Below are 23,949 nucleotides of genomic sequence, written 5' to 3' on the forward strand. Positions count from 1 at the left end.
CCTTCCTGCCCTGCCTCCTCAGCCTTCCTGCCCTGCTCCTCAGCCTTCCTGCCCTGCCTCCTCAGCCTCCTCCCTGCCTCCTCAGCCTTCCTGCCCTGCCTCCTCAGCCCTCCCTGCACCCTCAGGCAGGGCTGGGAGCAGCCTGGGACAGTGGAGGGTGTCCCTGCCCATGGCAGGGGTGGAATGAGATGAGCTTTGAGCTCCCTCCCAAGCCAGGCCAGCCTGGCATTCCACGATCCACAGTGAGGGAGGTGTGAATGGTTCTCTGGGCCGAGTGACCTGTAAAAAGAGCTGGCGTGTGCCTTTTCCCAGCACTGCCTGCTAGGCTGTGCCTGTGCTGGATTTTCATTCTGTTTCTCGCTGAAGCAGCGTCTGCCCAGAGCGATGCCCTCGCTGAGTGCTGGTTGCTAAGCAATGTTTTACAAAAAACCCAACCATTGCAGAGCAAAATATTGGTGTGTTTCTCCCATGAATTCCAGGGGAAAGCCCAGGTTAAAGGCAGCGATTTCTTCCTGGAAAGGGCGGTCAGATACTGGTACAGGCTGCCCAGGGCAGTGGTGGAGTCACCATCCTGGAGGGGTTTTAGAGATGACGACAATGGTGATTGTTGGCTTTGGCAGTGCAGGGGGAACAGCAGGATGTGAGAATCTTGGAGGGCTTTTCCCACCTAAACTGTTCCATGGGTCTGTGCTACACCCTGGGCTGTGCATCCCTGTCCTCACCCTGCGTGCCTCCCTAAGCTCCACTGGAGATTTTAATTTATATCTCTCTTTTCCTGCCCAAGCAGGAAAAATTGACTCACTTGCCACTGATGTTCCTGCAAGCACAGTGGGATTTTTCCTGTTCTTACAGCTGAGGTGGAGGAGCACCGGCGACAAAAGGATTTCCGCAGCCTCCTTGGGAGGAGGAGGAGGAGGAGGAGGAGGAAGGAGGTTGTGCAGAGCAGTTCTGAGGGGCTGGGAGCTGCCCCTGCCCCTGCCCTGGCTGTGGCAAGAGCTCTGGGATGGGGACAGGGGGTGGGGTCAGGGGAGGCACTGCCCCGTGCCATGGCCTGGCTGGGATGTGCCAGGAGGGTCTCCTGTCCCTCCTGCCCACAGGGACAGGGCGTTGGTCCCCTCCCCACCTGGGGTCTCTGGGCCCATCTTCCCCTGGGGACCCCAATGCTTTGGTGCCTGCCCCTTGGGAAATCAAGGGAGCTCCCTGTGGCCCACCTATTAGCTAATTAGATTTAATAACTAACTAATCCAGAAGCAGGGCCAGTGCCTGAGGCAATCTGCTCTGGTCTGGCAGGGGCTCTGCCACAGCCCCCCTGCCAGACCCCCTTCTGCTCCACTAATGGGCATTGCCTGGGTCAGGAGCAAATTTCTTCTGGATTAGTGTCCTCTAAATCGATTAGCTGTCTCGGGCAGGGCGTTCTGTCCTAATGAAATGTGATTCCAGGCTCCAGTCGATGAAATATTGTGGTGACAAGGGTAAAGTCATCTGCAGCCTTCCTGTGGGTCGTGCCAGGCTTTGGAGAGGAATCACAGAAATACACCATGACTGAGGATGGAAATGACCCCCAAGATTATCAAGTCCAGCCTGTGACCCATCACTGTCTTGTCAACCAGCCCGGAGCACAGGGTGCCACATCCAGTCCTTCCTTGGGCACCTCCAGGCATGGGGGCTCCAGCACCTCCCTGGGCAGCCCTTCCCATGACTGACCATTCTTTCCAGAGGAAATTTCTCCTGATCCCGACCTGAACCTCTCCTGGCACTTGGAGGAGAAGCTACAGTTACTGGAGCAGTGTCATGCAGCGAGGGAACTGGGGGCCATGGGGAGCTGTGAGTAAAACAGCAAAACCTTTACTCACAGGTGTAAGGCTGGAGGCATTTACATGGCCTGCCTGGGGCGGTGGGGCAGTGTGCAGGTGGAGGGGAAATGTGATGTTCAAAGCCCTGCTTTTGGGAACAGCAGGCAGGAGTTGGGGTTTGAAGGTCAGGCACTCGGTGCAGTGGGACAGCTGTGCTCAGCAGGTCTGACATCTCTCTCTGAGCCAGCACTGTGCCCAAATCCCTGGCCTGACTGGGACACAGGGATTTTCACTGCTGCTTCCTCACATTGTGTGCTGGTGCAGCCGGCTGCCCGTGGAAATGCCAGCCAGGGTGGGAATTTTCCATTTCATTACCATGTCCCTGATGTTTTCCAGGCACTGAGGCTGTTGCCTGTGTTTGCTGTTTGGATGCATCCCTCCTCTGTGTTGGAGTGGTGAATATTTACACTCGATTTTATTCAGAGACCGTGCCTGCTCCCACCTGAGCTCCTGTTGCTCTGATGCCTGGCTCCCTGCCTGGCAGACTCTGTGCTGCAGGCTGGGACAGGCCGGGGGGTTCTGCCATAAAACAACACCAGGATGTGAACAAAAATAAGCACAGGGAAAAGTGCCAGACATGGGAGCTGGGTGGGGAAGTGGAGAAATCCCATTTTATTTTGTTTTGCTGCTAAGTGCACGAAACGCTCTGTGTCCAGCTCAGAGCCCGGGGATGGCATCGGGGGATGCTGCCCTGTGCTGGGGGCTGTGCCCCTCCAGGAGCTGCAGGCAGTGATGCTCTGGGGCTGTGGGAGGACTGGGGTGTGCCATGTTTGTGCAGAGCACCAGGGTTGGCAGGGCTCTGCTCAGTGCTGGGGGCTCTGCTGGCCCCGTGTGCTGCATCTCTGCACGGTGATGGTCAGCCTGGAGGCTGCCTGCCAGGGTGGAGGTTCCTGGCTTTGGGCCCCTTGCCTTCCAGGGCCATCCTGGGCTATGGAGTGGTTGCCAGGGCTGCCAGGAGGGCTCTGGCATGCCCGTGTTCCTCTGAGCCCTGTGCTCCTTGCTGGGAGTGAGGATTTGTTGGGCTGTGCCTCTTGCAGCTGCAGACATCTGTCTCCTCAGGCTCTCCAGGAATGGGAAGCCCTTCCAGGGCTCCTTTACATCATTCCTGGGTTTTGTTTCCTGCGTGTCCTGGCTGCAGGCAGGGCAGGCTCTGCTGCCTGGCACCTGTGGTGCACACAGCAGAGCTCCTGGTCACTCCAGCTGCCATCGCTGCCCTTCGTCCCTCCTGGCACCTCTGTCCTCTCTCCCCACAGTGCTCTCCGAGTCAGGAGCTGCTGCAGCTCGTTAAAATAACCTGATTAATGCAGAGCAGGGGCAGGGCCACACTGGGCTGGCCACAAGACAGAGCACTTCACTTTGGAGGGGTTCCTGCAGAAAAGTCCTGTTTGGGCAAGGGGAGAACATCCTCCAGGGTTTCCATGCAGGACAGGTGGGAGTCTCCCAAGTCCTCCTTTCCTGGTGGGATGGAGAGGTCATTGCTTGATGGTTCACATGCCCAGTGCTGAAGTTCCTCCAGGTGGGACCCTGGTGAGGGGCACTTCGTTAACTGCATCATTAACCCATCCCTGCTGCCTGGACCAGCTCCTGTCAGTGCCAGTGCCACAACCCTGGTGACACTCTGAGAGGGGAAAGGCAGAGCTGTTTGCATGAGCTGGGTTTCTGCAGCGTCTCAGGCACTGTGAGACAAGGATCTGACTCACGAGAGTGGCTTTGTTGCAATGACTTGGTGGGTGAGTGCTAAGAAAAGCTGAACAGGAGGGATGGAGAGAGGCTGTGAGACCTTTGCCTCTGTGGCAGGGCAGGCTCAGCACTGGGCTCAGGGCTCCAGGGCCTGAGGGGGTCCAGGGCTGATTGATAGTTGAGAAGTGGGGCAGAGGGGCAAGGGTTCCAGCTGAGCATCAACTCCCTCAAACCAGGGAAAACAGGACGGTGGCTGCAGCAGTGGGAGTTGAAGGAGTGGTTTCTTGCCTTGGTGCTGCTGCAGCCCTGGCCCCGCTGCAGGGTGTCACACTGGACACACTGGGCTGGTCCTTCTGGCTTCGTTTCCCTTGGATCTCCAGTGCCTTCCATCAGGAGTCTTGGGAAGCTTTGCAGAAACGTCCTGGCCTGGCAAAGCTCCCAAGACAAGTCTGAGCATTATTGATTTGGGGGTGGCACGGTGACGTGGCCGGGGTGCTGGGCTGGTGGGCAGCAGGGATAATTTTAGCTGTGCAGCCAGGCAGCCCTTCCAAGGGACAGTTTTGTTTTTCACGACGTGCAGAACCTTTATCTGTTAAAACCCTGTGAAACACTCCTTGCCTTGAGCGTGTTGCTGAGGTCTGATGTGCTGCTGGAGCCTGTCAATGGTGCCATTCAGCACACACAGGGCTCTGTGTCCCCGTGCCCAGCGCTGCCATACGGGGCCAGCTGAGCGTGGGGTCCAGGCAGACAGGGATGCTGGGCTGGCAGCAGTGCCCAGCAGTGCCCAGCAGTGCCCTGGGCTGGCAGCAGTGCCCAGCAGTGCCCAGTGCTCCCGTGGGCTGGCAGCAGTGCCCAGCACTGCCCTGGGCTGGCAGCAGTGCCCAGCAGTGCCCAGCAGTGCCCTGGGCTGGCAGCAGTGCCCAGCAGTGCCCTGGGTTGGTTGGCAGCAGTGCCCAGCGCTGCCCTGGGCTGGCAGCAGTGCCCTGGGCTGGCAGCAGTGCCCAGCACTGCCCCGGGCTGGCAGCAGTGCCCAGCAGTGCCCAGCACTGCCCTGGGCTGACAGCAGTGCCCAGCATTGCCCTGGGCTGGCAGCAGTGCCCAGCACTGCCCTGGGCTGACAGCAGTGCCCAGCATTGCCCTGGGCTGGCAGCAGTGCCCAGCGCTGCCCTGGGCTGGCAGCAGTGCCCAGCAGTGCCTGGGCTGGCAGCAGTGCCCAGCAGTGCCCAGTGCTCCCCTGGGCTGGCAGCAGTGCCCAGCAGTGCCCAGCAGTGCCCAGTGCTCCCCTGGGCTGGCAGCAGTGCCCAGCAGTGCCTGGGCTGGCAGCAGTGCCCAGCAGTGCCCAGTGCTCCCCTGGGCTGGCAGCAGTGCCCAGCAGTGCCCAGCAGTGCCCAGTGCTCCCCTGGGCTGGCAGCAGTGCCCAGCAGTGCCTGGGCTGGCAGCAGTGCCCAGCAGTGCCCAGTGCTCCCCTGGGCTGGCAGCAGTGCCCAGCACTGCCCTGGCTGCAGGGCCACGGCTGGGGCACCTCCTGGACCTGCCCTCCTGGGGCATCCTGGACAGAGTTGTTTGTTATTTTGTGTTTGAGCACATCTCTGAGCAGTGTTGGGCTGTCTGCGTGCTCTGTAGGGAGGGTGTGCTGGTGAACTCGGTGACAATGAAGTGCTGGGGTTTGGCCTCCCTGGCTGTGCTGCTCAGGCTCAGCTGCAGGCTCTGTGTGTGGAAAAGGGACCCAAGTGGGCTCTGGGGGGCTCTGGGGCCACTCAGTGCTGCTCTCCCTGCCTTGGGGGTCCTGCCTGGGGTGGCTGCAGGGACTGTGCCCATGGCCCTGGTCCTTGGGGTCACCTTGCTGTCCTTGGCACCCTCTCACCTCCATCTGTGCCAAGCCGTGGCAGCCTCTCCACGGGCTGTTGTGCAGAGCACGATGGCAGAAGCTGTGCTGGAGGTGGGGTGGGCTCTGCCCATCTGGTTTTATGTTTGCTCATGATGATTCAGAGGGGGAGCCTGCCAGCAGCCGCCATCCCATCCTCAATCACTGATTAACTCCAACCACCTGATGGAGAAGTTGTTTAATGAACAGATCAGTGCTAATTCTGCATGGAGGTGACTCTGGGGCTGGGCCAGGCCGGTGTCTCATGGGAGCAGGGCTTTGCTGACCTTGCTGGGAAACTCAGAGAGGGAATTTAAACCTTCTGCAGCAAATGAAGCATTTCCTGATGCTGCCCCAACGCTGGTGCTGATCCCAGTGCTGCTGAGGCTGGGGCTGGGGCTGGCTGGGTGAAACTGCAAACTGGCAGCTGCAAACGCTGCTCCCAGGCACGAGGTTCTTGTTGCATGAAGTGCTTCTTGCATGAGGTTCTCGTTGCTGGATTCCTGCACGAGCTGTGGGGCCAGGCTGGGTGGGTGTCCCTTGCAGAGCGCTCCAAGCATCCGTGGCCAGGCCCAGCTGGCCATGCCCAGAGCCCCTCCCTGGGCATCCCTGAGCTGCAGGAGTGCTGTGTGAGCCCAGAAGGGGTGCTGAGCTGGGCAGACACCATATTGCTGCTTTGTGAGCAGCCTCAGAAAGGCAGGCTGTAATCTGGCTGCTGATTAGAGTGGCTGTTCCCTGGATTACCCATCCTGGCTGGCAGCTGGGGAGGTGCTGTGTCCTGCTCCCTGCAGCCAAATGAAGGCTGAGCCCCCAGGTCTGCCCTGCTGGGGGCTGGCATTGTCCTCCTGTCCCTCTCCGGGGGCTGGCAGGGGACAGACAGCCAGCCCGAGCTGCTGTTCTGCTGCTCTTTGCTGTGGGGGAAGGAAGGGGCAGGAGTCTCAGTTCCTGTTGTCCACTTGAACAGTAAATATAGGCTATTAAGCAGTTTTCTTTGCAGGAAGTGTAGAAATCCTGCTCCGTGTGAGCACAGCCTCTGGCAGAGCATCCTCTGCTCCCCCTCTGGGGCAGCATTAACCCTTCATGGCCACACTCAGCAGCAGGCTCGTCTTTAACCTGAGCCACCCCTGCTGCTGCTGCTGCTGCTGCCCCTGTCCTGGCCCAGCTGAGCCAGAGCTTTTTGCTGTTTCCAGCTGGTGCAGCAGAGGCTGCAGAGTCAGCTCCCCCCTCTCTGAGCCAGCAGCTTCACTGTGCCCTGGCTGACCTGAGCTCCCCAACACGGCACCAGGCACAGGGACCAGGCAGGGGGGGACGTTTGTCTTCCTGCCATCTCAGCCTGAGGGGCTGTGGTTCCCCTCAGTGTCCTTGCTGTTGTTTCTGGGGTGCTGGCTGCAGGCCTGGCTCAGTGGGGTCACCCCGCAGTGCCTGGGGTGCTGCACTCATGGAGGGGGGGTGGGAAACCAGGACACAATCCTTCTACAAATGGCCGTCTCCAGCCAAATTCCTTTGGAAGAGGCTTTTTATGTAAGAAGCAGCCACTTCAGTCTCCTTGTAGTAACAGCAGCCGCTTCCCAGAAAGTCTGAGCTGAGGGGGAGGAGGGGGGACACGGGAGCACGAGGTGCTCCCTTGCTGCTGATCCTTGCAGGACTCCTGGGGCTGGAGAAGCCCCTTCAGGCAGGTTTTGGGGAGCCCTGGAGCTGGAGTGTGTGGCTGGGATGGAATTCAGCCAGCAATTGCTCAGCTGCAGAGGGAGGAGGACAGTGGGGTGAGCCTGGGCTGGGTGTGAGGGAGCAGGGGCAGCCAGAGGGGTTATCTGAGGCTGCTTCCAGGAAAGGCTGCTGCCCTCTGACCTGCTGGGAGCTGTTCCTGAGCTGGGTGTCGAGGATGCAGTGGAAGGGGAGGATGCATCACTTTTAAAAGGGCATTTTTTCAGATCCCTGGTTGCTGGGGCTGTGCAGGTGGACCTGTGTGTGCCAGGTTTCTGTCAAGGGGGGGACTTTCCTGAAGGAATTGTCCCACCCTCACCAGCCCAGGTGGGAAAGGGGAGCCACGGGAGGTGATGATGATGATGATGATGATGAGACCTGCAACCTGAGCTGGTTGTGTTGCTCAGGCTAAAGGATTTTCCAGGCTTTTTGGGGTGGCTTTCCCTGATGCTGTGGTTGGCTGATCAAGCCAGCAGAGAACGTGGAAAGAACACTTGCCAGCCCCTGGTGCAGCCCTGGTGTGACTCATGTGCAGGGTCTGGGTGCTTTTGCTCGTGCCTGAGAGGAAGCAGCAGATTCTGTTGAGCCTTTGCAGGATTTTGGGGTTGCTTGTTCACAGCCCTGGGGAAGAACAACCCGCAGGAGCTGAGGCTTGTCAAGAGACCTTCCTGCTTCCCCTGCAGGGCTGTGGTCCCAAAATGCAGCTGTGAGGGCTCCTGGAAGAGGGGATGCTGGGCATGGGTGGCCTGACAGTGGCCTGGGGAGGACAGTGGGGCCCCCAGGGTGGGCATGGGTGCTCGTCTCTCCTTTTCTGGCTGATCCTGCTGCTAATTTTATCCTTTATCACTGTCCCTGCAGGAGTTATCTCCCTCTCCCCCTGCCTCTCCCTTGCCTATTTATAAGCAGCAAAGGTGGGCCATTGCTGTCAGTGCTGCTGGCTCCAGAGGCTTCCTGGCTTTGCTCTGGCTCGTGCCTGGTCCCAGAGCCCTGAGCTGCTCCTCACTCTCAGGTGGAGGAGAGGGTGACCCTGGAGAGGTGGCCCTGGAGAGAGGGTGGCCCTGGAGAGGTGGCCCTGGAGAGGTGACCCTGGAGAGGTGGCCCTGGAGAGGTGGCCCTGGAGGAGGTGACTCTGGAGAGGGTGACCCTGGAGAGGTGGCCCTGGAGAGAGGGTGACCCTGGGGAGGTGACCCTGGAGAGGGTGGCCCTGGAGAAGGTGGCCCTGGAGAGGGTGACCCTGGAGAGGGTGGCCTTGGAGGGGTGACCCTGGAGAGGGTGACCCTGGAGAGAGGGTGGCCCTGGAGAGAGGGTGGCCCTAGAGAAGGTGGCCCTGGAGAGGTGACCCTGGAGAGGTGACCCTGGAGAAGGTGACCCTGGAGAGGTGGCCCTGGAGAAGTGACCGTGCCCCAGGCTGGGGAGCTCAGTTCCCCCGGGTGTCCATCCCTGTGCTGCTGCAGCCTCTCCAGCTCTGGGGTCCTGCCCAGCCAGCGGTGGCATGAGGGGGGTGTCACATCAGGCCTGGCTCAGGTGGGGACGTGGCACATGGAATGTGCCAAGGGCTCAGGGGCTGGGGGAGAGGAAATGGCTCCTTTGAGCATTACCATCATCTCCCTGGTTATTCCAGGGCAGGCAGGAGGGTCTGGGTGAGAGTCCCCAGGTCCTGGGGCTGCTCCAATGAGCTCTGCTGAGGGGAGGAGGCTGCTCTGCTGCTGGCACCAGCACAGGCACGTGGAAAGGAGCAGAGAGAGCTGCACGGGGCTGTCCAGTGCCCTTTGCTCAGCCCTGTGCTGAGCTGGAACAAACCCTCCCACCCTCCCGAGTCCCTCTTCTCAATCCTGCCCAGGAACACTGGGGAAGTTTCCCCAAAAAGCATGTGTCCTGTTTCTGTGGGTGCCAGTGGAGGCTCCTGGCAGCTCCAGCACAGGAAGGGTGTAAAAGCCGTGCTTGCTCCATCCTCCAGCAAAGTGCAAATCCTGTCATGTGTGAGCCTTCTCCTCCAAGAAGCCCCCTCTGTACTTTTCCACTGGGAAGGCTCCCAGGGATTTCCCTCTCCCTGCCTGCCTTGGCTGGGTGATTTCCTGCTGCCTTAGGAAGCACTTGTGTGGAGGCAGCCGGGACTGAACTGGGCAGGATTAACCCCAGGGCTGTCAGCAGCAGTACTGGGAAAACAGCTTTGATGCTTGGAGAAAGTTGCCAGCTCCCTTATCCCATGGGGAAAGCAAAACACTTGGACTCTGCTGTGGTTATCTCTTGGCTGTGGTGTCTGAGAGGAGGAAATGGCCTTTGCGTGCACACACATTTTCCACCGGTGCTGGGAAAGGGAAAAACCCTGGAATTTTGGGCTTTGAGTGAAGAAATGCACGGGGGAGTGAGCGCTGTGAGTTCCTCACACCAGCAGGGCTGCAGCCACACGGTGTCTTTGGTGGCCCCAGGACTGTCTGTGTGTGCCAGGTTAACAGGGCTGGCCTGAAAAGCCAATCCTGGATGCACTCAGGTCACTGTGAGTAAGAACTTAATAGGATGCAGATCTCAGAGAGAATCTGCAGCTCGGGAAGCAGCAAAGCTCTGTGCTGCTGCCTTCCCTCATGCCAGGAGCATGCAGAGGGGCCATACCCTGGGGGGCACTGCCACTGCGTGTCACTGCTGCCCCGTGGCTCTAGGTCAGAGCTCTGGGGTGGCTCTTTGGCTGTTTTGAAGGGCCATCTCCTGTAGGGTGTTCTGGGGGTGCTGACAGGGACCCCGCTGAGCCGTCCCTGGGGGGGGTGCAGGAGGGCGGCGCTCTGGGGCTTCCCTGGTGGCAGGGGTCTGTCTGTGGGCGTTTCCTGGGTGGGATCATGCCTGTATCCTGCTGTTGGGCCCCTTCCCCATTGGTGATGTCCCTGTGTTCCCTGCTCCCACAGACCTGTCGGCTGCCAAGCGCAAGTTCGCGGATTCCCTCAACGAGTTCAAATTCCGCTGCATTGGTGATGCTGAGACTGATGATGAGATCTGCATAGGTGAGTCCTGCTGCTCCTGGGGCCACACCCCCGAGCAGGGCACCGAGGGAATCACACCAGGACCCCGAGGGAATTGTCTGGGTGCTCTCTGGAAATGCCTTATTGCTCCTGCTTCAACAGCAGCACGGCCTCCCCCAGGGAATCAATCACCTGTTGCTTCTTGGCCTAAATCTGTCCCTGCCAGATAGGAAAGGGAGAAGATTGCCTGTGTCTGAAACCACCTCAGTTAGCTGGATGTTTTGCACTGGAGAGGAGCATCTGGAGGTGGTTGTGGCTGGATACACTGCAAGGGGCTGTGCTCTGAAGCAGAGGAGCAGCAGAGGCACACAGTGCTTGGGGGAATCAGCAGTGCTGAGCCTGGCAAGGCTCTCTGAGCTAAGCCTGGCTCTGCCACAGAGCTTCTCCTGGCACTGGGCAGTGGCTTCAGCCTCTTCCCTCTCTCCTCCTGCCCCAGCTGAACTTTTAGAGCTTATTGTGCACATCGTCTGGAGCCAGGAGAGCAAAGAAGCTTTAGCCCTGATTTAACTTTGCTTGTTTATTTGTGCCCAGTCTCTCAGCAGAAATAGCTCCTCACCCAGGTCTCCTTGGTGCCGTGCCCATGCTGGGGAGCTGCCCCTCGTGTGCTGGGCATGGCTGGAGGCCAGTGCTGTGCTGTGGGGCTGGTTGGTGACTGTCTGCTGGGCAGGGCAGGTTTGAACTGAGGATGTTGTCTGGAGGAGGAAGCCTGGTCCTGGGGATGCTCTGCTGCCAGCTTTAGTCAGTAAAGATAATAAAAACCCCGACCTCCCCACCCAAAACACCGACAGACAAAACCCCTCTGTGCAGTTTCTTTCTTTAAGAACTGAGTGTGAAATGCTGACTGTGTCCCTTCCAGCCAAGTCCCTGCAGGAGTTTGCCACGGTGCTGCGGAACCTGGAGGACGAGCGGATGCGCATGGTACGGCCCCTGTGTCCTGGGAGCAGGGGTGGTGGCACCTGGGACTCCGTGGTGACAGTGACTGCTGCCCCAGTGCTCCTTCCCTCGCCTGGGGTGGAGCTGCAGGGGAGGGCAGAGGAAGGGGAGGATGGGCTTGGTGGGGGAACACTTGGAAAGCATCAGGAATGGAATCTTGCTGTTGGAGAGCGGCTGGTGCTGGTGCTGGGGGGCCACAGGTGTGCAGAGACAGAGGGGTGAAGCCTGGGGGTGTCTGGGGCTGTGGGAGGGTTCCCATGGAAGAGGCTGTGGAGCAGCACAGCTGAGCTGTGCCTGTCTTTGCCCCCAGATCGAGAACGCCAGCGAGGTGCTGATCACGCCGCTGGAGAAGTTCCGCAAGGAGCAGATCGGGGCTGCCAAGGTAACCCGGGCACTGCCCCCCGAGCTGGCCAGGAGCTGGCACTCTGCAGGGTGGGCTCGGGCATGGCAGGAGGCAGTGTGCTGCCCTGGGATGGACACGGCCTGATCTGGCTCCTGGGGAGTGCCTCAGTGTTCCGAGTTCACCCACAGCCAAGGAACTGCCAAGGGCAAAATCTGCATGCCAACCAAAGTGAACTTTTTTCCTTACTCCAAGGAAGAATTAGGATTTTTTGGAGGGGCTCACATTTTCCTGAGTCCCCCAGGCTGCACTGCCCACCCCAAGGCATGGCTGGGGGCTGCAGGGGAACTCGGAGGCTTCTGGCAGGACAGGGAAGCGCCGGTGTGGCTGAGGGCGGCCATGAGACAGCCTGGCCCCCCCTCTTTCTTTCCTGCCTTTGTTCTGAAATGAAAACCACTGTCTGTGGCTTCCCTGTTGTTATAACAACCTGCTGCTGCCTGCAAGCAGCTCATGCCAGCTCCCAGGGCTGCGTTTGCATGGCAGCAGTGCCCAGTGCAGCTGGAAACAAACCCAGAGAGGAGTCCTGCAGAACACACCTGCTTACAAACCCAGAGAGGAGTCCTGCAGAGCACACCTGCTCACAAACCCAGAGAGGAGTCCTGCAGAACACACCTGCTCACAAACCCAGAGAGGGGTCCTGCAGAACACACCTGCTTACAAACCCAGAGAGAGTCCTGCAGAGCACACCTGCTTACAAACACAGAGAGGAGTCCTGCAGCACACACCTGCTTACAAACACAGAGAGGGGTCCTGCAGTACACCCCTGCTTACAAACACAGAGAGGAGTCCTGCAGCACACACCTGCTCACAAACCCAGAGAGGAGTCCTGCAGCACACACCTGCTTACAAACCCAGAGAGGAGTCCTGCAGAACACACCTGCTTACCTGCAGCTCCTGCCATGGACTGGGGCCTGGTATTGGGCTGGCCAGGCTGGGACAGGGCTGCAAAGGAAAGTGAAGTTGGTGTCCTTAATGCTGCTGCCACAAACAGCTGAGGTGCTGTGTCATTGTCCCCCGTGGCACAGAGGAGAAGCTCTTGCAAGGGATGGCAGGGTGGGATGTGGAATTGTGACCAGGTTCTGCTTAGAAAGCAACTTTCTGTTGCTTTTGGACCTGGATCTGGATGTTTTACCAAGCACTGGGCCCCAGGAACAGAGGAGGGGTTCCCTCAAGCCTTGGGTTTTGGCAGCACAAGCTCCTTTCCTGTAGCTGCTGATGCTGGCAGATAAAAGCAGCCTCACCTGCTTCCAGCTGCTGCCCCCAGGTCCTGTCTCATGGTAGCTCCCACCTGGCACTGCCATCCTGCCCAGTGCCAAGGGATGCTGTCACAGCTGCTCTGGGACCCTTGTGTTTAGTGTCACACTCCTTGTCCTGTTTTGTAGGATGCCAAAAAGAAATACGACAAGGAGACTGAGAAATACTGTGGTGTCCTAGAAAAGCACTTGAACTTGTCTTCCAAGAAGAAAGAATCCCAGCTTCAGGAGGTGAGAGCAACCTCTGAGTTTCCATGTCTGGCTGTGACTGTGGAGAGCTTTTTGAATGCCTCACACTGTTTATAACAATGGTTCTCCTGGCTGTAAACTCATTTTTTCCCTCATTCTGGCTGCGGGTGCTGGGTTTTCCCCTTTTCCTGTAATGAAAGGATATGGAGCTTTCTTGGTAAGTAAATCAGAGAGATCCCAAAATGGATTGCAATCAAAAAGGAGAGAGGGTTTATAATTAAAGAGTGTAACAGAAAGGAACTGGTTCTGCTGCAGGCTTCCCATGTGCCAGCACAAATCATGGATGTCTGGTCTCCTTCTCTGCAAGTGGCTGCTCTGCTCTGTGCTCCAGGGGAGGAGGGATCAGGCTTAGTGCCTTAAACTCTTTGGGAGCCATCAGTGATTCAGGATGTGGTTAGCTGTGGTGACAAGTGCTCCTACTGGATGAGTATGCTGAGTTTTCAATCCCTTCTTTCAAGTCTGGAATTCCTTGTGCTGGCCCAGAGCTGGGTTGGTCCTGCAGGATGTGTGTCCTTGCCCTTGGCATGGTGCTGGTGTGCTGCCTGTCCCTTACTGGGGCACTGCTGGGCTCCTGTACCCAGGTGGTGGGGCTGTGCCCAGCAGAGCAGAAATACCTGGGGCACAGGTGATCATCTTCCAGCAAATCAGGGCTGAGGAGGGCTCAGCATCTGGGCAGATGTGCCTGCAAGCCAGCCTTGTCCTTGGGGTTTGTAAATAACTTCCCATGGGGCAGCACCCATGTGTCCCAGGGAATGGTGGCTTTTAAATGAGCCCTGCTTTAGTTTGTGTTTGAGGTACTGACATGGGGCAGGGAGTGGAAGGAATTCTGGCTGGGGAGGGAAGGATCCACTCGTGGCTGTCAGAGCTGTGAGCCTGTGCCCTGGACAGAGCCTGGCCCTGGGGGCTGCCTGGAGGTGCCTTATGGGGTGCAGAGTGGGATGTGTGCGGGATTCAGCACGGGATTCAGTTTGGGATGTGTGCAGGATCCAGTTTGGGATCCAGTTTGGGATCCAGTTTGGGATGCAGTGTAGGATTCAGTTTGGGATCCAGTTCAGGATCTGTTTGGGATTCAGCCTGGGATTCAGTTCGGGATTCAGTTCAGGATCAGTGCAGGATTCAATTTGGGATTCAGTGCGGGATGCAGTGTGGGATTCTGTTCAGGATGCTGTTTGGGATGTGTTTGGGATTCAGCTGGGCTGTGTGTGGGATCAGTGCGGGATTCAGCTGGGAATGTGTGCGGGATCAGTGCGGGATCAGTGCGGGATGCCGGGCCCGTGCAGGTGCGCTGCAGCAGCGCTGCCTGCTGGTGCCATCTGGTGCCATCTGGTGCCATCTGGTGGCATCTCCCACCCGGGCCTGGCTCGGGCCGCTGCCGGGAGGGCAGGAGGAGCCCGCTGGAAGCAGCTCCCGTTCAGGGGCTGCTCCTGTTCCCCGTTGTTCCCGGGAAGGGTCCGTGGTTTGTGTGGCTCAGACCCCCTGAGGGAGGGGTTGCCTTAGAAGGAGGATTCGGTGTGGAGAAGTGAAATGTGGATGTGGCATCCCTGGCGAGGGGGGAGTGCTTTCCAGAAAAGGGAGAGTTGCCTTTTCTTGTCAAGTTCACAGTGATTTCCATTTTTCTCGCCTCTACTGCACATTTTGTACCCGGCTGTTGGGGAGGTGAGAGCATGAGTCACCACACCCGTTTTCCTCAGCTGAATGAAGAGCTTGCCCATGTGGATCAGGTTTATGTTTACTGCTGTGCCATCTGTCCAGCTGGGCCTGGGGGCTGGAGCTGCGTTTGCTGCGCTTGGGGATGTTCCCATCAGAGCCAGCTGTGCTCTGGTCTTTCCTGAGCTCTGTTTCCCCTCTGCCCCCTGCAGGCAGACAGCCAGGTGGACCTGGTTCGGCAGCACTTCTATGAGGTCTCCCTGGAATATGTCTTCAAGGTGCAGGAGGTCCAGGAGAGGAAGATGTTTGAGTTTGTGGAACCTGTAAGTGAGCTCTCAGTCGGGCTGAGCCTGCACAAAACTGGGGGGCTGTGGTGAGATGGGGTCATGGGGAGCCCGGGCAGGGCCAGGGTGTCCAGCCTCACCCCACAGCCCCTCTCAGGGGGCCCACCAGGGAGCCCCTCCATCCCAGGGGGCTGCAGGGCGCCCTCCCCTCAGCACTGGTGCCTCTGGGTGCAGCTCTGGCTCTCCACTGACCATCTCCATTTGCTTTTTCCCAATGCAGCTGCTGGCCTTTCTGCAGGGGCTCTTCACGTTCTACCACCACGGCTACGAGCTTGCAAAGGACTTCAGTGACTTCAAGACAGAGCTGACAATCAGCATCCAGAATGTGAGTGTGCCTGGGCTGTCCCTGTTCCTGGGCTGTCCCCATGCCCAGGGTGTCCCTGTGCCTGTGCTGTCAGTGTCTGCAGAGCCACCTCACCTTCTGGTGTATTTTAATCACAGAATCCCAGAGTGGTTTGGGTTGGAAGGGACCTTAAAACTCATCTCATTCCACCCCTGCCATGGCAGAGACACCTTCCACTGTCCCAGGCTGCTCCAAGCCCAGTGTCCAGCCTGGCCTTGGGCACTGCCAGGGATCCAGGGGCAGCCACAGCTGCTCTGGGCACCCTGGGCCAGGGCCTGCCCACCCTCACAGGGAAGGATTTTTTCCTAATATCCAATCCAAATCTCTCCTCTTTGAGTTTAAATCCATTTCCCTTGTCCTATCACTATTGACCCATGTCAAAAATCACTCTCCCTCTTTTTGTAAGCCCCCTTAAAGTTCTGGAAGGCCTTGCCAATTCTTGTAATATTTTTGCTTTAGCTTAAATCCAGGCCCAGGAAGCAAGCCTGCCCTGTGGCTGCCCCTGGGCTCCCCAGCCCATTTCCCACGGGGCTGTAGGGCTCCCCAGCCCCACCCCATGTGCTGCAGAGCCAGGCACAGGTCCCTGCACTGGGGAAGACATTCCTGCTTTAATTTGCAGACAAGAAACCGCTTTGAAGGAACAAGGTCAGAGGTTGAAGCTTTGATGAAGAAGATGAAGGAGAATCCCCACGAGCACAAAAACATCAGCCCCTACACCATGGAGGGGTATCTCTACGTGCAGGAGAAGCGTAGGTGTCGGGCTGGGAGCCTGGGGAGGGGTTTGCCAGGACAGGGGCACAAAGGCTGATCCAGCAGGCACAGAGCCCCTGGGAGCAGGGACTGCCCCAGTGAGCGGGGATGGGGCAGCCAGGGAGAATCCTGCCCGTGCCTCACCTGGTAGGTACAGGAGCCTGGCATGTGAAATGATGGTCAAACACAGCAGGGTCTAATGGGAGGGCACTGGAGCTGCTCTGGGCATGAACCCTGTGTTTGCTCTGCAGGTCACTTTGGGACTTCCTGGGTGAAGCATTACTGCACCTACCAGAGGGAATCCAAGCGCATCACCATGGTGCCCTTTGACCAGAAATCAGGAGGAAAAGGGGTGAGTGAGGGCTGGGAGCAGGGGGGAAGGGGTGAGTTGGTGCTGGCAGGGAGCAGGGCTGTGTCCTGCCGGGAGCACGTGGCACTGCTGGCTGCAGGCGCTCCCAGGGCTCAAACTGTGTCACCTTCTTGGCAAGGTGACCCAAAGGCAGTGAAGTGGGTCACATTCATTCCAGGCTGAGTGGCTGCCACACGGGGAATGGACTTGGCGCCTGGTTTGAGAAGCAAAAGGCAGGAACCCCCCAGAGCCCACAGATCTTTGCCAGCCACGTGCACCCACCACGCTCCAGCTCCACGGGTGCTCCGGCCCCCCAGTCCCTCGTTCCTGCTCCAAGGCACAGACAAGAGAACCTGTTCATTATTTTGCTCCTTCTCCAATGACTGTGACTTGTCCAAGGCCAGGTTGGATGGGGCTTGGAGCAGCCTGGTGGAGTGGAAGTGTCCTTGCCCATGGCAGAGAGTGGAACAGGATGAGCTCTAAGTGCCCTTTCTGCCCAAACCATTCAGTGAGTTTTTGATGATCCTGTGACTTGGCCAGTGAAGCTGTTTTGTTTTGGGCAGAGCCACAGCAGAGCCTGGAGCTCCCCTTGGCCCCGAGGGGGTGTGAAGAGCAGGGGAGCAGTGGATGTGGGCTGTGGGGAGCCAGCCCATGCTGTGTCCCAGTGCTCCCAGGGCTGTGTCTAGGGCTGGCTTTGCTCTCTACAGCAGGAACAATAGACCCCTCCACAGAGTTCCCAGCTGGGACAGTTTGCAAACACAATCCCCTTGCTGGGGAGAGCCTGGGGCAGCTGGACAGGCTCCCACACGGCTTCCTGCTGGCACAGGGAGCCAGCTGTGGGCAGGGAAGCTTCTAAAATTAATTTCCTCTTGCCTTGGAGCATCTTCATTATAGCTCAGCATTAACATATCCCAGCCCTGTAATCATCAGTGGCTCTACTGTGTTTTGTCTGGTCCCTTCCCATTTCAGGGCTCTCCCAGCACCCAGGGCTGTGCTGGCAGCAGCTGAGCCCCTCTCCAGGGCTGTGCTGAGCCCCTCTCCAGGGCTGTGCTGAGCCCCTGTCCAGGGCCAGGCTGAGCCCCTCTCCAGGGCTGTGCTGAGCCCCTGTCCAGGGCTGTGCTGAGCCCCTGTCCAGGACTGTGCTGAGCCCCTGTCCAGGGCTGTGCTGAGCCCCTGTCCAGGGCTGTGCTGAGCCCCTGTCCAGGGCTGTGCTGAGCCCCTGTCCAGGGCTGTGCTGAGCCCCTGTCCAGGGCTGTGCTGATCCCCTATCCAGGGCTGTGCTGAGCCCCTGTCCAGGGCCAGGCTGAGCCCCTGTCCAGGGCCGTGCTGAGCCCCTGTCCAGGGCTGTGCTGAGCCCCTGTCCAGGGCCAGGCTGAGCCCCTCTCCAGGGCTCTGCTTCACCTGTGGCTTGCACCACCCTGCCATGAAATGCTGCCCGTGCTGGGGCAGCTCTGCCTGGGCTCCAGGATCTGTCAGTGGTGACCACCATGGGCATCTGGGCATGGATCAGCCCAGGGGCTTGGGGCTGGGGATTCTGGGGTCTGGCTGGAGCAGGGGCTGAGGTGCTGCTTGAGGAGACCCCTCACTCCTGGGGCACAGGTGGCACCACCCCCCTGAGCTTGAGAGCTGGGTGTTGGTGGGTCTGGAGCAGGGAATTGCCTCAATTCTGGGCAGAGTGGGAGCAGCCTTGTGCTGGCTGGGGGGCACCAGGGGCAGGACACTGCCACACCCCAGGGACAAGCCCTGCAGGAGCTCTTTGTGTTCTGGGTCTGTGCTGGGGCCCTGGCTGGGCCAGGAGAGTTCTTGGTGGGTCAGAAACCCTGGAGGCACATGAGGACAGCCAGGTTAGGGCTGGTTTTGGGGCAGGTTCAGAGTCCCAGCAGAAGAGCATCTCCAGCAGTGCCTGCAACATGGGCAGCAAGCAGGAGGGGCTGGGGCCACAGGAAAACTGCTGCCATCGTGGTGGGATGGGCAGGACTGGGTGCCAGGGAGGGTTTTGGGTGCCAGGAGCTGAATGGTGGTGGCTCTGGGGAGGAGTTTATGGATAGGAACCAGCGAGTCACCCTCCCTGGGGGGATTTAATGGATGTGTGGTTGTAGCATGTGAGGACATGGGTTAGTGGTGGGCTTGGCTGCTCTGGGTAACTTTCAGCCTCGGTGATCTTTGAGGTCTTTTCCAATCTAAGTGATCCTAAATATGTTTCCTGGAAAAATGGTGATGTCAGGGAACAGGGTGGTCAGCCAAGGTGTCATCAGGAACAGCAGAGAGAGCCCAGAAAAGTGTCTGTCTCCAGGAACTCCTTCAGAATTCATTTTCTCTGAAGTCATCAGTGGAATTTCACAGTTGCAGGAGCAGTGTCTGTGCCGGCAGGGGCTGAGGCAGGATTCCCTCCAGCAGAGGACAGCAGTGCTCACAGATCCTGCTGCTCAGTCCTCTGGAAATCCAGTACAGCTTGGATGCAGAGAGGCGTTCTCAGGCTGGGAGAATGGTTTTGTCGTTGCTTTGTTATACAATGAACATTTTAAGACGTGTTTGCTCCTGTTAGGAGTCCTCGTGTGCACAGTGCTGCCAAAAATGCAGCGTGGAGTGCAAACTGCCAGCAGGAGTGTTGTTCAGCAATGGAAAATAAAGCTGATTTTGCCCAAAAGTTGTGGTCCAGCAGTACCTGCCCACATGAAGAATGGGTTGTGTGGTGCTTTATGCTCAGATTGAATGGTGGGCATCCTGAAAGGAAGGCTCCTCATGAAAGGTTTTGGACTAAATAAGGGGAAAAGACAAGTCCTCCTGTCAGAGATATAAACAGATATTCTTAGCAGGGTGATGTAGCCAGATCCCCCCAGGTCTGAACCTGCTCATTGACAGCTGGGGACAGGCCTGTGGCTGTTGGTTGTTCTCAGCCTCAGCTGAGATTTTGTCTCTTCTCAGGGGGAAGATGAAGCTGTCACCCTGAAATCCTGTACCCGGCGGAAAACAGACACCATTGAGAAGAGGTTCTGCTTTGATGTGGAGGCTGTGGATCGGTGAGTGCTGCCAGGAGGCTGCTGGGGCTGTGCTGGCCTGGGGAGGGAAGGGCTGTGCTCCTGCTCTGTGCCCCTGTGTCCCTGCTCTGTGCTCCTGCTCTGTGCTCCTGTGTCCCTGTGCTCCTGCCCCTGTGCTCCTGCCCCTGTGCTCCTGCTCTGTGCTCCTGTGTCCCTGCTCTGTGCTCCTGCTCTGTGCTCCTGCCCCTGCTCTGTGCTCCTGCCCCTGTGCTCCTGTGCTCCTGCTCTGTGCCCCTGTGCCCCTGTGCTCCTGCCCCTCTGCCCCTGCTCTGTGCCCCTGCTCTGTGCCCCTGTGCCCCTGTGCTCCTGCTCTGTGCCCCTGTGTCCCTGTGCCCCTGTGTCCCTGTGCTCCTGCTCTGTGTTCCTGTGCTCCTGCTCCTGCTCTGTGCCCCTGCCCCTGTGCTTCTGCTCTGTGCCCCTGTCCCTGTGCCCCTGCGCCCCTGCCCCTGTGCTCCTGCTCTGTGTCCCTGTGCCCCTGCTCTGTGCCCCTGCTCTGTGCCCCTGCTCTGTGCTCCTGCCCCTGTGCCCCTGCCCCTGTGCTCCTGCTCCTGGCTGTGCTCCTGCCTCTGTGCTGCAGTTCCCGAGTTCCTCTCTGTCAGTCACACCTCAGTGAGTGGAAAGCATTAATCCATGGAGTCACACCTTTCCCAGCCAGGTGCTCTCTGTGTATTGAGTCAGTGCTTTGGTTTACAAGCCTCTCTGACTCAAGTCCCTCTGACTTTAAGGGTGTTTAGCACTTCTGCAGCCTCTGGCCACAGAGGGTGAGGGTTGCCAGCCTGGAGAAGGTGCTCTGTGGCTGTTCTGGAGGGATGTGCTGCCTCTTCCAGCCCTGGGTGTGTGCTGGAACAGTGTCAGCTTTTCCGCTGGGCTGGCTGTTACTGGTTCATCGTGGATGGTGATAATGGACTCTGGCTCGTGCCTCCAGGCACTTTCATTCCTTTTTCCTGAAGAAGGAAAACACTTCTGCTGTGACTTATCACACAGCAGCTGGACCAGAGGTGTGTGTGGGTTCAATCTCTGGCAGCCAGGAGTGAGAGCTGTTACCGTATCAGCTGGCATCATGCATGGCTTACACACACAAACAGGAAAGCCAGGCTGGTGCTGCTGTTCCAGGAGGAATTTGTCACTGCCTCAGGTCTCCCTCTCTGCAGGAGTTCACTGCTCCAAAGGCACCCCGTGTGTTCTCCCAGCTGTGTGCCTGTCCAGCTGTCCTCCCATCTGCAGGAGTTCCCCGGAGGTCTCAGAAAAACCCAAGTTCATTAAAATCTGGGTGTTGAATAATGCTGGGATGCCCTCTGGTGCCTCTCCCTGTCCAGCCTGTGCCTGGGCAGTGTTTCAGTGCCAGCCCGTGGCAGGGAGGGTTGGGTGATGGAGCTCTGCCTGTGCTGGCTGAGGCAGGAGATAACCTGGGGCTGCCTCCCACTCTCTGGAGCTGTGCTTTTCTCCAAAAAGCTGCAGTGTTTCTGCTGACACAGGGATTTTTTTTTTGCTCTGCCCTGAGGATATTTTTTTATAATGTGAAAACCAAACTAAAAAGCGGGAGAAGGAGAATGGAGCCTCAATAATTTTCTTCAGCGTGTTCAGAGGCAGCTGAAGCTTCCCTTGATGTTTGGAGCCTGCCAGGCATGGGATCAGGAGCTGCTCCAGAAATCTGCATGCTCCATGCAAATCATGGCAGTGGAGTAGCACAGGAAGGGGAAACCTGAGGAATTTCTCCTTTCATGTGCACATTCCTGCTGCAGGGATTTACCTGAGAGAGCAGGAGGGCAGGACACACCTGAAGGAAAAAGCTGTTTTTTCCCAATATACAGGCAGCTCGACATTCTCTTGGCATCAGAATTTGTCATTAGATGTCTAAAATATTGGATAAAATTAAGAGGAAGAGGAAACAACAAGTTTTGCTGTGGCTGAAAGAGGCTGTGCTGTGCCCAGCCAGTCTCCCTGTTCCTGGGGTAGATCTGGGCACCCCCAGGTCCTGCTGTCAGTGCAGGAGATCACCTCCACCTTGCCAGCTCCAGGGCTGTCCCACAGCTCTCAGGCAGCCTGGAGGTGGCAGCCTCGGCCTTGCTTCAGACACTGCACAGAAACACAGAAACTTTTGTCAGCCCTGCATTTTGGGAGCTCAGACAGCACGGGCTGGAGGCTGGAGCTCAGCAGGAACTCCCTAAATAGCACCAGCCAAGAGCTGTTCCTTCCTAGGTGGGAAAAAAAGTGAGTTTTTCTCCTGTAAAGATGATTCAGCACAACCAAGCTGAAAATCTGGAGCCTGATCTGTTATTACAGCATTGCTTCCTTGTCCCAGCATCCCAGAATAGTTTCTGTTGCACCTTAAAACCCATCTCATTCCACCCCCTGCCATGGGCAGGGACACCTTCCACTGGGCCAGGTTGCTCCAACCCCCACCCAACCTGGCCTTGGCATTCACAAATAGCTCTCATGTTCAATGTGGCAAGTTAGAACTATTGTACTGTGTTGTGACAGCAAAATTAACCCCAAATGGTGTTCTAGGGTCTGCCTGAAACACACCCCCAGCGTGATGGATACTGTGTTTTACTGCTAATGCTCTTTTTTCATTAACTGCACTTGTTTGTTGTCTCTGCACATTAAATCAGGTTTGTAAACAAGGTGAGCAGGGATGTCAGCCAGTGTCTTACAAAACGAGCCTGGGGAGGAGGAGGAGCATCTCCTTTGACTGATGACAAAGGCTTTGTCATTTAGGATGATGTAGGTCATCGCTCTGGGCCAGAAGCAAACTGCTTCAAAGTGCCAGCTGGCTTTTTGGGGAGCAGGAGCTCTTCAGATGCAGGGTTTGGTGTGTCAGGAGAGCAGTGAACCCTGCAGGCACCACCATTGCCCTGTGGGTGCCCCCAGGGTGACTGGCACCACACCTGGTGCACAGTGGAGCTCTAGAGCCAGAATCCCAGAGCCTCTGAGGTGGGGAAAGACCCCCAACACCAGCGAGTCCAGGCTGTGCCCTGTCCCCACCCTGTCCCCAGCCCAGAGCCCCCAGTGCCACCTCCAGCCCTTCCCTGGACCCTCCAGGGATGGGCACCCCAACCCTCCCTGGGCAGTTCCAGTGCCTGAGCCCCCTTTCCACGGGTAAATTCCTGCTGAGAGAATTGGCACAGGGGCTGGGTGGTTGGCATGGGGCTGGGAGGGCTGCCAGGCACCTGCCAGGTGCTGCCCTGAGCAGGTGGTGATCCCAGGAGGGCTCTTGGCCTTGCTCTGGGATGCACCTGAGGATGCAGGGCTCTGACAGCGGCAGGAGCTGTCCCTGCTGCCCGTGCCAGGTGAGCCCAGCCCTGCTGTGCCTGTGCCTGCAGAGCCTCAGGGAGTGCAGCTGTCCCTGTGCCTCTGCCGGGTCACCTTTCCAGCCACCTTTCAGACAGAGCCTGGGGGCTGGCACAGGGGGGCGAGGGCTGGCTTGGCACAGACAGGGATGAGGCTCCCTGCCCTTGGTGGCCACGGTGGCCCTGACCCCTGTGGGACGTGCTGGTGGCTGTATTGGGGTGCTGGTGCTGTACTGGGGGTGCTGCTGCTGTACTGGGGGTGCTGGTGCTGTACTGGGGGTGCTCCGAGCTCTGTGTGACTTTCTGAGGTCAGGGTCAGTCTCCCCCTTAATTCCAGCTTAGCTCTCCAGCATTTTGGGGCCACATTTTGGCTCCCCAGCATTTTTGGGGTCAATCTCCCCCTTAATTCCATCTTTGCTCCCCAGCATTTTTGGGGTCAATCTCCCCCTTAATTCCAGCTTTGCTCCCCAGCATTTTTGGGGCCACATTTTGGCTCCCCAGCATTTTTGGGGTCAATCTCCCCCTTAATTCCAGCTTTGCTCCCCTGCATTTTTGGGGCCACATTTTGGCTCCCCAGCATTTTTGGGGTCAATCTCCCCCTTAATTCCAGCTTTGCTCCCCAGCATTTTTGGGGTCAATCTCCCCCTTAATTCCAGCTTTGCTCCCCAGCATTTTGGGGTCACACCTGGCTGCTGGTGCCAGGCCCGTGGCTGTGGGCTCCTGTCAGGGCTGCTCTGCTCTGGGAACATCTCTGTGCACTCACCCAGCTCAGCCCCTGTTATTAATGCACTCTTGTGCGTTTTCATCAGCAGTTTAGATTGTCTCGCTGTGATAAGCTGCTACAGCAGTTCGAAGTTCTTATCTGTTTCTATTGCTTTCCTTATTTGTTTGTTTTCCTGGAAGAAGGAAAAGCTATTGCAGTTTCTCATTTTCTCAGTGTGCTTAGTCACAGCTCCTTAAGGCCAGGCCATTTGTCACAAAAGCTGAGATATTGAGAAAATTCAAATTTCCTGTGTGGTCTCATATGGAATAATCTTCCATTTTTAGATTGTAGCATATTGAAAATATTCTTTCTTATTAAGTGTTTGCCATGTTCTGCTCTAGTCTCACCCTCCTACACTCACTCCGTTTATAAATGGATTTCTTCTGATCCCAAAATGTCCCTTCCCCTCCCTGTGTCCCAGAAAAAGGCAGAGGGGCGTGGTGGGAAACGTGGAGTGCAGGTGGAAATGTGGGATGCA

At 57.8% G+C, this 23,949-nt stretch overlaps 2 protein-coding genes across 2 annotated transcripts in view; both read left to right on the forward strand.

Annotated features, from left to right (window-relative positions):
* Positions 1-10,619, forward strand: part of LOC118692195 (rho GTPase-activating protein 26-like) — a 58,200-nt gene extending 47,581 nt beyond the window's left edge. The window contains exons 13-14 of the mRNA XM_036391866.2: positions 9,999-10,094; positions 10,549-10,619. Coding sequence (XP_036247759.2) covers positions 9,999-10,094; positions 10,549-10,619 — 167 coding nt within the window. The remainder of the gene's footprint in view (positions 1-9,998; positions 10,095-10,548) is intronic.
* The window catches only part of ARHGAP26 (Rho GTPase activating protein 26), an 89,844-nt gene continuing 75,899 nt past the window's right edge, over positions 10,005-23,949 (forward strand). Inside the window, exons 1-9 of the mRNA XM_036391497.1 lie at positions 10,005-10,094; positions 10,969-11,030; positions 11,356-11,427; positions 12,828-12,929; positions 14,807-14,917; positions 15,159-15,263; positions 15,901-16,030; positions 16,283-16,383; positions 19,306-19,400. Of these exons, the coding sequence (XP_036247390.1) occupies positions 11,022-11,030; positions 11,356-11,427; positions 12,828-12,929; positions 14,807-14,917; positions 15,159-15,263; positions 15,901-16,030; positions 16,283-16,383; positions 19,306-19,400 (725 nt within the window). The 5' untranslated portion in view covers positions 10,005-10,094; positions 10,969-11,021. The remainder of the gene's footprint in view (positions 10,095-10,968; positions 11,031-11,355; positions 11,428-12,827; positions 12,930-14,806; positions 14,918-15,158; positions 15,264-15,900; positions 16,031-16,282; positions 16,384-19,305; positions 19,401-23,949) is intronic.

Source organism: Molothrus ater, chromosome 15 (assembly GCF_012460135.2).
Source record: "Molothrus ater isolate BHLD 08-10-18 breed brown headed cowbird chromosome 15, BPBGC_Mater_1.1, whole genome shotgun sequence".
NCBI lineage: Eukaryota > Metazoa > Chordata > Aves > Passeriformes > Icteridae > Molothrus > Molothrus ater.